At 37.8% G+C, this 16,033-nt stretch overlaps 1 protein-coding gene across 2 annotated transcripts; it reads left to right on the forward strand.

Moving 5' to 3' along the window:
• The first annotated feature begins 1,747 nt into the window (after positions 1 to 1,747).
• LOC105073998 (uncharacterized) lies at positions 1,748 to 15,054 on the forward strand. Of its 2 annotated transcripts, XM_074355348.1 has the most exons (3): positions 1,748 to 5,561; positions 9,132 to 9,269; positions 12,530 to 15,054. In XM_074355348.1, the coding sequence occupies exon 3, from the start codon at positions 12,919 to 12,921 to the stop codon at positions 13,606 to 13,608; it is 690 nt and encodes a 229-aa protein (XP_074211449.1). In that variant the 5' UTR covers positions 1,748 to 5,561; positions 9,132 to 9,269; positions 12,530 to 12,918; the 3' UTR covers positions 13,609 to 15,054. The 2 variants fall into 2 exon arrangements, with proteins under 2 accessions (XP_074211449.1, XP_045377477.1); XM_045521521.2 differs by lacking the exon at positions 1,748 to 5,561 and having other exon boundaries at positions 8,960 to 9,269.
• The last annotated feature ends 979 nt before the right edge of the window (positions 15,055 to 16,033 follow it).

A 16,033-nucleotide genomic window follows, 5' to 3' on the forward strand; every position in this document is an offset into this window, starting at 1 on the left:
TGAGTGAACACACCCATACCCAAATCAAGAAACAGAACCTGCCCAGTACTTCAGAAGCCTGCCTTGTATCCACACCTGGATACTGCCTCCTTTTTCCTTCCCCCAAAGTAAACACTGTACTGATTTCTAACACCACGGACCACGCTGTCTGATTGAGAATGGCATCGGTATAGTATGTACTCATTTGTGTCTGACTTGTTTAGCTCAGCTTTTTATTTGTGAGTTTCATACATGTTTTGTAATTTTTCTCCAAGAATGAGTGATAAGTATATATGGGTGTTCAGTGTAAAATCCTTTACATCCCTTTATATATTTGAAGTATATCCTAATTTTCCAAAAACAGCACAGCTAGGACATAGCAAATGTTGTCTACGTGAGTGCAGAACGAAGTCAGCAGGGGCGAACTTATTTAAGATCTTACAGGTTATGCTAACTTTAGTGATTTTCCTTTCCCAAGAGAAAATGCCATTGGGGAGTTTTGAGCAAAGAAGTGACATGTCTGCTTTAATTTTAGATGGAGCAATGTAAATGCTTTGTGGAAAAGAGACTGGAGGGTTGAAAATGTAGAAATAGAAAAATTAGGGGATTTCTGCGAAGCGTTTTGTTTGGTAAGAGGAGACAGTGGGTTGAGCGAACGCACTTAGTACTGAGCCTGACACACGGTAAGTGATAAATACTGTGAACCCTGCTTTTATTCAATAATGTCAAAAGACACACAGTCATTCCTCTTTTACTCAGATCAGACCCACCCCAAACAGTATTTCTTTCAAGTACAATGACCATATTATTTTCTTGAAGTCTCATCTCTTCCAGATTTAAGTTTTAAAGTTCTCGTCTCTTCTCTCTCACTTTGTGTGTGTTTAATCTCTTTTCTCTACATTCTTAGAACACCTCTCTGTATTCCTGGACCAATCTGTGTCACTTTCTTTAGCCAGAGGGCCTCCTCTGCATTTGTCTTAGCTGCTTTCCGCTCCTGCAGTGCCCTCCTGCCTCCCCTCTCCCATCCCGTGTGCATTATGGCTGTTAAGAGCTGATTCAGAACTTATCTGCTCCAAGCTATGACCAGCTCCTTCACTCAAAAATGATTTCCTTTGCTTTCTTTATACTTTGTAAAATATCACTCCAAATATGTTTACTTTGAGCCCCGTTTCTCCTGTCCTTTCTGAGTGTCTCTCTAGTCCTCACAACTAAGTCCACCAAACCCTTCAACCTGGCTTACCCCAGTTTCTGCCCTAGTCCCAGAACTGACTATATCAGAGAAAAAAATTATTTAGGTGCGCCAGCCCCTGATCTTCTGGTGCTGGACAGGAATGCTTCATATAGTCATCTTCTGCCACTATCAACCCAGATGAGGGGAGTATCAAATCCCAAGCTCTGAACGCTGTGACAACAGCCTTCTGCACTGACCACTGTGCTCTGAACCTTCCTTGCTGCTGCCCTGAGCAGGGATTTGACGTTTGCTTACAAGCCCTTCTCTGTGAGCTCTCTGTAGCCTCTGATAAATTGAGGGTCCATTTTGAGTTGCTGGTATTTAGTTGATTCCTTCTTATTTCCCAGTAGGACTTGCAGTTTTACCTTGTTCTTTTAAGGCTCCATTCCTGGAGACTGTCTTTCCCAGGAACCTCAGCTCCGGGGGCTAGGACCCTGCTGACTCCTGGCCGACTCTGACAGAACTGCAAACCTGCAGAGCTCTCCACGGATTCCTGATTCCTGTCCTCGGTGCATGTGTTGGGAGAATAAACTTCTTCAGTGCGGACAATTGAGTGCTGATGATCTGCTTGAATCCAGGTCCAAGATAGTGATGTTTGCATGGATAGAAGCCTGGCAGTCTTGACTGGATTTGCTAAGCCCTTTCTATTGTTTAGAAATAGGCTCCTGCATCTACTGCCTCTGTGGATGGTCTGTTTCCAGCCGTGAACATGACTGTCTTGTGGTCTAATCTTGTTAACATCCAGGCCTCCCTGATGCACCTCGAGGTAAGTCACCAGCGTCTTTATTCTTTTCAATATTTTGTTTGATCCCTTTGATTGACTTCTAAATATCTTTTATGCCACTCTGTCTACCTCCCTGCTAATAATCTTTTTGTCTAACAGCTTTATTGAGATGTAATTCGCATCATAAGATTTACCCATTTAAAATGTACAGTTACCCTCTCCCCATTATTCTTAACAAAAGTGAACAAAATTTATAGAATGACCTTAATTAATTGAATGTTGGATGAATGGGGCAACCTCAGTTTCACACACTAAACTTAGCTTAAGACTCATTAAGGGTTTCTTTAAGATTTTATGTCTTATCAAGAACATGAGAATAATAACAATTAATTCTTGAGAGGTTATGAAGATTAAATTATGGCCGGAGAAGTACACCCACTTATAAAGCCATGTCTCTTCATAGTAAACATAATAGTCCTGGAAAGGGCTTAACATCCAGTTAAGACCTATTTAGGAGGGTGCAGTGACATTTTATAACAACAGATGGTGCTATGGTGCTGCTCTGCTCTTCTTTCTTTCCTTTTCTCTCCTTTCTTCCTTCCTTTTCTCTTTTCTTTCTTTCAACATTTTACTCATTAAAAATAATAATAGGAAATTTTTAATCTACTTTTTGTGTTTTAGAAAGTAGATTAAAAAATCCTTGAATAGTGAGGGACATGGTTGTGGTGCCAAAGCAACTCAGACCTATTTAAGAGAAGAATTTGATTTATTTCATGTAACTTTCTAGAAAACAGAACCAAGGTGAACAGGTTGAGGTCACTGAGATGAAGTCTTTGACTCAGCAACATAAAAAAGATTGATCTAGCAGGTGAATCAACCCAGAAAGGAGTACTGAACCCCAGAAAACAGCTGAACTCTCGGTCACAGCACGTGACACGGAGAGTCTGGAGTAAGAATTCATTTCACTCACTGGAATTTGACCTGAATGTTTAGGATCCTTTTGACTCAAACATAATTACATATTTTATAGGGAATCCCAACTTAACTGTGAAATATATCTAGGTGTAGAATGTATGACTATGAAGATAGTTGGAAACATGACCACAGGAGTCACCATTTTCACAAAACCTGCGATATAAAAAGCATCCCCAATGTTGGGCAAAGTGGCAATCTTGGATTTACCCATACAATCTTTGCACCTTATGTTAATCCAGGTGTGTTCTACTCCGTCTTGTTGAGTAATGCCGTGTACCTCCATATAAAGCGTTCCTTGATAAAGTAGAGATCCGATGAATTTCACAGTAACATATTTTCTTCAGTGCTTAGCAATTTAGTCTTGCACCTCTAATTAACTAGGCATTTTGAAAGTGGAACACTCCAGTTATTGCACAAAGTATCAGAAATTATTTATTCTTCTGTAGGCTAACAAAATAAAGAGTAGATGCAAATGAATGCTTGTGAAATTTTATCTAGTGCTCCAGGGTCAAATTAAGATAGTATCTCCCTAACATCATATGATAGTGTGTTACTAAGGATGCAATTCAGCTGTTAATAGAATTCTAGGTGCTACTGTCTCTCTTCATTATTAAGAATTTAGAGGTTCAGGTTTCTCCCAGCTGGCTGCTCAGTTGTTCATAGGATATTGCCCTAAACTCTGTGTTACAGGATGGTTTACACACTGATCTGCATTTGAACAAAAGGGAAGGGAAAAGGGAAAGGAAGGGCGTATCCATTGCTGTTAAGTACAAAACCCCAGAACTGTACATGTACCTTCCTTTCTCATGCCATGGGCAAGGATTTAGTCATACGGCCACACCTTGCTACATGGGCAGTTAGGCAGGGTAGCATTTATTGTTGGCAGGCATGTACCCAGCTAAGAATTATAGGGTTTACTTACTATGAAAGTGAAGGAGAGAGTAATTATTAGCAATAACTAGTATTGTGTCAAACATGTAGCCAGCCTGGAAAACAAGCCCAGTTTGTAGTCATTTCAAGTGCAACTGAAGCTGGCGTTATTATCAGTGTTCAATACTATTGAAACATTTCATTCATGTGGATTCTTATAGCCTACAGGTCCGAGAGTCATTTCTTGGCAGGCATTGTGTTACAATGCTTTTTGAAACAAATCTCTGCCCCACCTTCTCCCCTCTTCCATAACTTTTTAATTGCCTATTTATTTCAGAAGCTGAGGCGATGACATTTTGTTTTAGTTAATTCCAACTAGAACTCTTATGCTAAAAATGGTGAATACATTTATAGGAAGACTTTTGAAAGGGTTAAACTACACAAACACACACACCCTTCTCTCTCTTTGTATAGTTTCAAGAGGGTAGAAAGATTGTTTGCTTAGCTTCTAGCATAATGCCTGGCATCTGTTGAATGAATAAATAGAGATTAGCCACATAGTTTGAAAATGTAGGGTTATTTTTTCATACACACAAAATATTTCTTCCTAAATATTTCAAGGAATTCCATCACTTTTCTTTAAATTTTTCTAAGACAGTGGTTCTCAGACTTTGGTGTACATAAGAGTCATCTAAGTAGAGTACCCCCCCCCCACCTCCACAACCAGAATTAGCCAGACATGAGGCTCAGGAATAAGCATTCCCAAGAAATCTTCCCATCTCTTTCCTACTCTGGGACTTGATTTGTCTGTCTTTTTTTTTTGTTTTGTTTTCAAAAGGAGATTTAATGGATTCTCTAATGGACTGTCTACCTTTCTTCATCCTGAGCTGGGACAATGGGTGGTTACTAGCCTGAAAGACAGTAGAGTTTCTGACCACGATTATTAAACTGGCTGTCTCATTTCTCCTCTCGGGGCCTTGATTTTTCTGTTTGCAATTTGGCAGGGTGGGAATAGGTGGTCTATGTGTTATTGGTAAACTGAGCTGTATTAAATTGGATGGCTCTTTAGCTAGTCAATTAGTGCTGCTGACACACCTATCAGAACAGGACATTATTTTTTAATTAGTTTTTGATCACCCACTGTATGAGTCATTTTAAAAAAAATTTATGTTACTCAGATACCATTCTTCACTGAGAACTTTCTGGGCCACTTTTGGAAAGGTATCTCTGAATATATGTGTTGGACACTCATTGTTAACTTTTAAATTGGCAGTTATTTCTGAACTCCATCCTACTGCCATTTAGATTTTGCTGAGTCACAGGGACATTTTTCTACCTACGTAAGGCAGAGACTGCCTCAGCAGTTAAATAGGAAGGTGTTGGAAAACCTTGTTTTTATCATTTTCTATAATTATTTAAAATATCTTAAAAATATTTAAAATTAAAATTTTCCTGGTGCCCTTCTGAAAGATGGAAGACCTTGGTGAATACATTAGTAATTACTTATATCTCAGATTTGCTAGCTCTCAGAGTTGGGGCTCTGAGTAAGTGGACTCAGGATAGACACATTTTTATGGAAGCTGAAGGAGGAGGACTGGAAGGTTTTAGAGGACCGGAGGAGAGCCTGAAGATGCCGAAGTCTAGTGAGCGGAGAGCTATGCATCCTTAAGAGGAGGTACCAACAATGAGAGAGATGGCCATGCTTCGTTGGAAAGAAAGCAGTGGCAATTATCACCTGCTCCAGAATTTTATGATGGAGAAGCCCCAAAGTCAGAATGAAGGGTAAGTGAGGAATGTTGCTGAAAGTTAAGAGAATGCACCATGACCTATAATTTGAGAATTTTTTTTCCGTTTGGGGAGCCAAGAGGGAACTCACAATAGCTCCCAGAGGCAAGATTGGTTTTCTGTTTCTTGTATTAATTACTACCTTACTTTTTCCTCTAAGGTGGATCCCATATTGGGGGCTGATGGCTGATTGCTTAATTTAGTTCATACCTGCACTGATGCATCATAGCTGATAACGTGGTTACATCAATCAATTATTTCTCAAGATTCCATTTATAAGGGGCGATGTTCAAACTGAAAGTTGTTCTTGGTGTTAAGTGTGTGGTAGTCAATGTTCAAGGATGGTGAAAGAGCATGGAAAATATACAGTGAATATTGAATCCTCTGGAAAGCAGCCTGTGGGTATTTATTTTTCCATTTTGGTAGCTTGCTTATGTGAGTCTTATATTCAGTCTTTATTGAAAATTCTAGTAAGTTTTATAATCTTCAAAAAAAAAAAGGAGTGAATACTTCCAGTTATTGAGGAAAACTCAGCTTACTAACTTTTCAACCACTCATTGTCAATCACAAATCTTGTATTTTTATTCGTATAGCATGGACTCCATGCATAGTTTACAACTATTTCAAATATTTATTAATCTCCAACAGGTGCAATTTTCTGTCAACGTGATTTAATCAAAAATTTAAATAATGCTCTATAGGTATAATTCAAAATAATTTTGTAATTTAGGCTTTAATCTCTTCAACTTGAATTGGTTTTAAAAGTTTGAAGTCCAGATTTCAGTGTATAATAGACTTTTTTCTGGCACAAATTATAGACCTGTCAGAACTCAAAAATTTCCCAAATCCTTGAAAATCAGGAGCTAATGCTGGGTATGGTTCCTAGATCTAAGAAGGAGGATCCTCTCTAAAAAATTCTGTTTTATTTATGTGCAATTTGTTAAGATACTTGTGTATTTTTTTTTTACAGTGTTAACCATTTGCTAGGTAATAGTTACAATAGCATTTTGTTTGTTTGTTTTTGGTAAACAAGCAAATCTAATCAAATTGCCCTTGATATTAAATAAACATAAAACTATACGGAATAATACAAGTGCAGTTTGAAATAAATAGTACGAAGGGGAAAAAAGCATGAAATAACACATTTCTGCACTGGGGAGACAGATCAAAGAAGAAAGTCATGCTGCTTAATAAAAATTAGCTGAATGAACAATTTTTGACGAAGATACTTCTGCCTCCAAAGCAAGAGAGTTTTTTCCTTTTGGTCCTAGGAAATGTGACCCCTGACCTCACACAAAAAATACTATCTTCAGTGATTTTTCTACTTTACTGTGATGCCAAAATACTCCACTTAAAATTAAAAGAAAATTCCCTTTATGGAGCTACTCATTAGCTAATATTATGTTTTCTCTAGATAATGTGAAAGTTACAAATGTTTTCAAATGTTACGTGAAATAAGAGTTAGAATATATTTTTGTCTCTTTTTGACTAGATGCTTGAATACAGTTATGGGAAGATAGTTTTTCCATTGAGGGAATGCTTAGCCAATGGAAACAAATATCAGCTGAAGAGTATAGGCAAAAAAAAGTACATAAAGACAGTTTAGGTGGTTTTATTTTTCCTCTTAGGGAAAATATGACATCTTATATTAACCTTTTTAAAGATATAAACAGAGAACATAAAACTTTACTCACTAGGCATGGCTTACGCACCTTCATTTTATTTTGTGGCCCATTACTGGTGAACACCGATGAGCTAATTTATGTTATATCCAGTGCTGTGAGAGCTGAAATTTAAAAATTTAGATCCAAGGCGACATAACACACACAGATTATTTTCATATTTTAAGCATTTATGATTAAAGCCACAACCGATAGCTAGGTCTGATCCCAGGGTCACAGATGCTCCATCTTGGAGTAGACACCATCATCTTCCTTTGAAAGGGCTGGGTTTCCAACAAGGCAAGAAGCCTGGATAACTGGCCTGATGAGTCAGTTTTATTCTGCTTATAAAGCTTATTCACATAGTCTAAGTGAATCAGCCCTGGCAAACTGAGAAATAATTGAAGACTAAGCAATGACGTCCACACAAGGGAATCCTGATTTCCTCAAAGTTTTCGAATGACTAACAGATGGAAGTTTGTTGGAAATGCTAATATATCAGCCCTGCTCTTATTCGGTGACAATATGTAACTGCTATCTTCATTTATTTCAAGTTGTATTATACTATATGGACACTGACGTTGACTAATTGTCCATAATTTGTATACCATGTTTTCTTTATTTAATTACAGTCATATTTACCTTTATGCTTAGTGATGATCATCCACTGGGCTAGTGTTTACACACAAAACTAGTTTTAATATAACCGATTATTATCTGATCAGCAAGGCAGTAGATGTAAAGAAACGTTCCCCCTGAATTTCTTATAAACTTCCCGACTTTAACAGTGTGTCTCAGGTTTCTCCTTTTTTTAGCCTGTTTTGAAGAAGCCTATCCCCTCAAGACTTCCTTCAGTGACCCCTCCCTTTTATATTATTTTAAAAATTATGTAGGAAATATTTCAGACATTCAAGTCTAAAGCACAAGGAAATGAGCATGTCATGCATTAGACGCCCAGCTTGAGAAACAAAGCATTAGGAAAGATGCCTTTTGCATTCTCTTAAGCCCTTTTCTGTTCAGATTTTAGCCACAACGCCCAATTTGGCTAACCTCAGATTTCTTCACCTCCCTTATTCTCACTTCACTCATAACAATGCTTTATTGTTTTTGTATTTACATAATCTTATGTATTGTAGGCAGAGCTCCCTGAGGTGAGATGGAGACCAAGAAATACACGTTGACAAGACTACGGAATACTTGGTCTTCCTTAGCTCTGTCTTGCATTCCGCTAAATGGAGCGTTGAGTTACTGTTAACACAGGGCATGTCTTTGCATGGAGGCTTTAAAGTGGTGGTTTTAATTGTGGGGACTCAGGCTCAGAAGGAGAAAGTCGAATTGCTGGTACTTTCTACCTTGTGTTATTCAGGGCATGTGTCTGCACCACTGTTGTTCTTGGGATTCTTATTTCTAAAATAAACTGGCAGAGGATGCTTTTGATAAGTGGTCAGTTCCCTTTTAGTTCTGATGATCTGTAAACATTTATTTTGATATCTCATAGAAGCTCTGTGGTGGCGTATCTTCACAGGATGCACCTATATATGCTTGAAACATGGGGATATTTAATAAGAAGTATCATATTATGATGATAACTGATGCTGTATGATCGATGCTGTATAATCTTGACTCCAAAACATTATTAAATTATTTAAAAATAATTCAAGATAATGACCTGACCACAGTTAATTATTTTGGGAGAAGCTATTATTTGAAAAATGTATTTATTCACCAAATAAAATAAAGCATTTAACTTATTCGGTATGAAAGTCTTGTTTTAAATACTGATCTTCTACTAACAGTCTCATGACATGTCAGAAGCTGGTTTAGAATTTTCAGAATAATTTTACTTCAAAATTCAACATGGTGGCTTCCTTTTCTTTCAGTTTGTCCCATTGTTTTATTCCTGTAGACATTCCAGAGTCCAGATGGCCATGAAGTTCACAGTTTAGCATGTCAGTTTCCACCATCAATGGATGTCACTGGTGAGGCTTGTACCAGTGTCACTGCTGCCTGCATCAGTCCAGGAAGACAGTTCCCATATGGAGAGGTATTGTTTGTGATAACACTGCTTGCTTCTCCAGTGTTACCCCCATGGCAGTACTCCTGGTTCAGTATTTACTGATATATATATATCAGGCTATATCTATCTATCTATCTATCTCCATCGCCCTATCTGTCTGTCTGTCTATCTATCTATCTATCTAGATCTATAAAGGGGGGAGTAGGATGGTATATATGGTTTATATATACACATGGAATAGATAGATAGGGAACGGGTGAGTGAACTATGCCCAAGGGGCGCAATGGAGGTGGATATTCGTTGCTCCAGGACTCAAGGGCTTTGCTCCGCGGGGACGCGCCTCCCTTTCTGACCCTGTTCCAGCCTGAGTCTGAGTCGGCCTGGATGCCCTTCCTTTAGTTCTCTGAACTCTGCCTTCTTAGGAAAAATTTAAACCGAAACAAAATTAAAGAGTATAAAAATAACCAATATTTGAATCACCCAGGTTCAACAAATACCAGCATTTTCCTAATCACACCTCATCAGTATGCGTTAAGTCATTTCACCTGCAAATGGCTCAGCATACTTCTCTGCCTGATAAGGACATTTTTAGTAACATAGCTACCTTCTGGTTTTCACAATAAGATTAATAGTAATTCCTTAATATCATTTAATATTTAGTCCATGTTCACATTGCCCCTGTTTCGAAATTATAATCATTTAGTTTTAATAAGGATCCAAATAAAGTCTACACATTGCTTGGATTGTTGTGTATCTACATCTCTTTAGCCTAAAACAGTTTGCCTCCACCCCACTCCTTTCTCAGATGTCACTGATTTGTTGAAGAAACTAGGTCATTTGCCATATAGAATGTCCTATATTCAGAATTGGATTGGCTGCTCCTTCATGACAGTTTTTGACTTGTTCCTTTATTCTCTATAGTATGTCCTGCAAACGAGAGGCAAGAACAATTTAGAGGTGATGCCGTGTGCATCTCACTGCATAAGATCATGTATTACATGAAGTCTGGTTTTCCTACTTTTTATGATGCTAAGATTGTTTATAGATTCAGGTGGTATCAAGCTGATACCTCTACCATATTTCTCTTCAACTATTTCACCTAATGGCTTTAAAATCTATTAATAATCTTTGCCGAGATCTACTTTTCCCATTTTGGGCTGGTAAATGGTGATTTTTCTAATTTTATATTTCCCTCTACATTATAGCTCAAGTTCTTTGGCAAAGATGAACCAATTGAATTGAAGGAAATCCAGTTCTCAGAGAAAATACAGCATAAATATTTTATTTTTTATTTCATGTATTAATTTTCAAAGAAATGAATTAGTTGGTACCCTAGCATCCTCCAGTGGTGACCAATGAGTATTTCTTCAGAATCAGTTTGGTCAGTAGTTTTTTGATGCTTGAATTTTCCTTTTAGGCTATTTGGGAGCCCTTTCAGGTTGGCTCTTGTGTCTTCTTGAGAAAGCCTGATTAGGCTTTGACAGATTCTTTGTTTTTTAGCATAATAAGATGTCTGGGAATATGGCTTTTTCACTCTCCCTGACACAAGACTTAGAATTAGCTATTCCTCCATGGATGCCAGTGTCTTTTAGTCAAGAATGTTAGAAACCACAATATGTCTTTGGCTCTCCTGGTTCTGATCTTAGTGTTTTAAACCTTTACTTAGAAGCCTCACTTGGTTTCCCAGTGCTTTCCCTCTTGATTTGTTGTCTAGACCCAGATATCCTATATTTCTGATCTCTTGTTATGGTTACTATAGTTACTTCCTCTCATAGCATAATTTCTAAGCCCTTAACCCTGGCAGAAAATGGATAGTTCTTGATGGATGACACACATAATAGTTGGGCTGGGTTATTCTGGCTCGGAGTCTACCTCTGCTCTGCTTCTTGCTACTGGGGAAGGTACTCTTTTGGAGGATCTGAGCCCTGGTCCTTAAAACAAAACAGTGAAGTGTCAACTTTGGCAGAGCTGAGACAACGTGTAAGGAGGGGGTGATCATAAAGAGAAGCAGTAAGAGGATTTTCTCCTTGTTTGCAAAGATAAAATAAAGCATTTCAGCTTGAGAGCTGGGAGTGATTTTAGATACCATTTAATCCCATCCAGTCTCTTCATTTATTGACTGCAAAAATATTCCCCAGGAAGGTTGAAACTCTTGCTGAAATTTATACAACTGCTAATTGGCAGAGATAGGACTAATGTTAGGCAAATTAAGAATCTTATACCAGATCTCAAAATTTTGAGACTTACACCCAAGAATGCTCGGTAGAAAAGCCTGTTCTTTCCCCACCATCATCTTGCCTGTCCACTAAACAGCAACAAAAATGTTTTGCTGCAGCACCATTATAATCATCAGTGTCGGCACAATCACAAGCATCTTACAGCATTTACTAAGCGCCAGAAGTGATAAAGCACTTTACCTGTACTCTCTCATTTAAGCCCCACAACCACCCCATGAGACAGGTTCCATTATTATTCCTATTTTATTTATGAAGACTCTGAGGAACAGAGCTGCAGGTAACTCATCCTCGGCCACACACTGTAAGCGGCAGAACCAGATTGAAGCCAAAGTTGTTTCTGGCTCCAGACCCTGTGCCATCCAACCACCACGTACTCAGCCTCTCACTTGTATAACACTTTGTAGTTTACAGAGCAGCTTCACCTCCATTAATCTTTATGCCAGTACTATAAGTCATGTGTTCCTATTACTTGCATTTTACAGACGAGGACTTGAGCTCAGAGAGGATAAGCAATTTTCCAAGTGAAAATAGCGGTAGCTTGTAGAAGTTGGTCTGTCTGAAAAATTTCATGCTGCCAAATAGTGTCTGAGCTGAAGATTAATAGAAGCAATAATTAAAATGCACGTTGATGGAAGGTTTCTAGGAAGCCTGATTATTGGGAGGAATTTTGGGTGTTAACAGAAAGGAGGGAATTCTAACCAGGAGAATTTGAGGGGTCCTTTTTATACTGTGCAGTCAGCAACCTATGTGCATACTCATCTTTATTTGGGGATTTTAGGTGATAACTGTGTACATGTTTCTTTCCTCCTGTGATAAGGAAAGCACAGAACCAATTCTTTCCCAGGACGAAAATGTAGAAATTTAACTTAGTATTTTTTATGAAAAGGTAATGAATAATAATGACATCTATACATTTCTCTGATGAAGAAAATTACAGATAAGTGACAAATTATAAAAATACAAATACAGATTACAAAGAGGTGACAATGATCTTTATTGTTTTGGAATGTTTGGTTTCAGTCATACTATTTTTATTTAAATCCTTTTTAGGTGACACAAAATATATCCAGTGACTGGTCTTTGTGGAGAATTTTCCTTACTTGTCTCTTAGCCTGTGTAATAACAACAGCAGTTGGAGTACTCATAGTGTGCCTGGCCAGTAAAGGGGAAGTAACACCACCCCCGTTATTATCCATGTACCTCTGGATGATGGGGGACATATAATAAATACCCCTGGAACAACCTCACTGCCTACCTTTCAACCCGCAGTCACCAGCACAACTACTGCAATCACAGCCAAGGGTCCTACAAGCACCACAGCAGGCAGCTCCACTACTTCAGCTGAACCTATTACCATAAAGCAGCCCACTACCACCCTGTCCCCTGAACCTGCCAGCACAACCACCACAACCTCCACTTCACCTGAAACCACCATCATAATGGAAACAGCCACCGGCACTTCAGCTGAACCACCCACTCTGATGGATGCTGCCACCACTCTGACCAAATCGACCACTTCAGCTGAGGGTAACGCCACCACAACGGTTATAACCTTGTCAACAGAAATTACACCTAGCACGACTCCAGCAGACCTTACAACGAGAACCACTTCAACAGAACAGACAGCTCCTGTGCCCACAATTGAACCTGCCACAACAGCCATCCTGACTTCTAATAAATCTGTAACTGTTACCTCTTCAGTTGATCCTGGAACCCATTTGACTACAGATCCTTCAACCGAACTTACGAGCACAACAGAAGCGATCACTTCTACTGAACCTGAAAATGCAACAATTTCTACTGAACCTTCTACTATGACAAATGTAACAACCTCTTCAGTTGAAATTATAACAAATGCAGTGGATAGCACCTCACTCACCGAAGCTGAAAGCACTACAGTTTCTACTGAACCTACTATACTTGGAGATAGAATGACCACTTCAGCCGAACCTCAAACTTCCACTTCTCCTCAACCCTCCACCACGGTACCAGCTATCCTTGAACTGAACCTGAACCTCCCACCAATTGCATTGAGCCTACAACCAAAAAAGCCACTCCCAATTAAACTGAATTTCCAAATACCACTAAATGTACAGATACAAAAGCAAGAACTAAAACTTCATTCATAAACACTCAGAATTTTTTCAGCAGCTGCTATTAAAATAACAGTAGCACTTCAACAGAATTTATAACACTTCAGATGGCTCTGTAACCCTGTGGCTTCAAGCACTTAAACTGAAGCTACATCCTCAAGGGGAACCAATAGTTCAGATGAATTTACAACCACTGCTATCCTACTACCAGGACTGCCACCCCCACTTTATCTCAACTCTTTCCAGCCAGTACTTGAAGTAAACCTATAATTTGTATAACTTTGAATTTGCAACCACATTAGCCACTGCTGCTTATTCAATGAAACTCATCTCTCTCACAAGACAGCCACCTCAATATCACACATTCACTCTGCCCCACATTTCCACTAACCCTAGTTAATTCAGGTGACAACAACTAACATCCAGGTAACAGAAGCTACAACTACCATAGCTACCATCGCTTTTAATGAACCAACAACCACAGTTGGCCACTGTTACTATTTTAGCTTAATCTAAAAGCACCATATGTTCTATGCAATTTACTACCACAAAGACACTATAATAATTTCACCTGAAGCTATGACCACCATTACTTCCACTAAACCTACAGCCATCACAAAACCAATGCAACAGCTGAACCGATAGCTACCACAAGAAACGATGCTGTAGATTTGTCTGAAGTGGTGGGAGTAGCTGTGGTTATTGTGGGATCGAATGATGCGATATTTTTCAGCTGAGCCTAACATCACCACGACTAATCGACTACCATAACTGTTTCTGGCACCACTTAAAAAACCAAATGAAACAAAATAACATTGCAGCAACAGAATGATCTCCTCATAGCAAAAAAGTTTTATTATTATCCCTAATTATCCCATTATCTAATCCCCACTACCATCTCTCATATTAAATTTATATCTGTAATTATTGTAGGTGATTCTCTAACCAACAACCATACTTCATTGGAAGTTTATCACCATCTTAAGGACAAAACCCAACCATTTAGCCTATGACCAATCCATCACTATAATTACATAAAGCCCATGTTGTCTTCCACACTTATTAAGTCATCATTTTACAAGAACTGAACTTTTAATTTAAAAAGTTTATCACTTTTCCTAAAAATTTCAGATCATGTAATTTGCATAAAAGTGAACATAATTTGTTATTGAAAAAGCCTTATCTATGAAATGCATGATTAAATCTCATAGTAAAATTACTATTAATATCTGTTGATAAATACCAATGTGTTTAAAGGATGGATGTGAAATATAAAAGTACAATAAGTAAACTTACATAGAATAATTTTAATTATTATATTTTGTTTCTTATGTATGCAATACAAAAATGGGGTTATTTTCCCTCATCTGTTTTATCTTTAGCATATTGGCTGCTTGTAATATTACTATAAATTAGTTTTTGCTATTTCAAATGGAAGCATTAATTAAATACTGAAGAAGCTTCCAAGGAAGAAAATAAATGTGCAAGATAATTAATAAAATTATTAATTTGGACTTTGTTTACAATTTCTGTTAATTGGTAAGATTTAAATTGATGCTTAGAATGGCCAGGCTCCACTGGAAATTACTGGAGCAGAATCAATGAGGGAGCCAGGAGTATGTATTTTACAAATCAATAGACATGGAAAAATCATTTTAAAAAACTAATTGAGACTGCTTTAGTCTAGTCAGGCTTCTATAACATAATACCATAGACTGAGTGACTTATAAACAACAGAAACTTATTTCTCATAGTTTGGAGGCTGGGAAGTTCAAGAACAGGGTGCCAGCAGATTTAGTACCTAGTGAGGGTTTCCAGCTGTCTTTTCTCTGTGGCTTCCCATGATGGTAGGGGCAAGGCAGCTCTCTGAGGACTCTTTTATAAGGGCCCTAACCCTATTCGGGAGGGCTTCATCCTCATAACCTAGTTACCTCTCAAAGGCTCTGCCTCTAAATTTTATGATACTGAGGGTTAGGATTTAACATATAAACCTGGGGGACACAAATATTCAGTCTATCACACAAACATACTACAAAAAAGTTAGCTCTATTCAGACCTGTACAAATGGACTGCTATTTATTATATGTTTACATTCTGGCAGGGGTGAAGAAGGAATATATTGCTTACCAAACAGGAAAAAAAGGATGTATGTTTAAGGAAAAAAATTTTAAATAAATATTTCAATATTAACCATATTAATTAGAAAAAAATTTTAAGTTGTTGTAATAGGAATATTATTTTTACCATAGTATCCCAGTTACCATAATTTCTACATACTTAAAAATTATATAATTGTATTCGAATACTTTAATTTGGATTATCCTTCCACAAATTGAAATTTCCTTCTCTTCAAGTTATTTCAGTTAAACACACACACACACACACACACACAAACACACACACATACACACTTACTTTTAAAAATGATAGTAAAATTTTTCCAGCTTGAGATATAGTAGAT

Source organism: Camelus bactrianus, chromosome 30, assembly GCF_048773025.1.
Source record: "Camelus bactrianus isolate YW-2024 breed Bactrian camel chromosome 30, ASM4877302v1, whole genome shotgun sequence".
NCBI lineage: Eukaryota > Metazoa > Chordata > Mammalia > Artiodactyla > Camelidae > Camelus > Camelus bactrianus.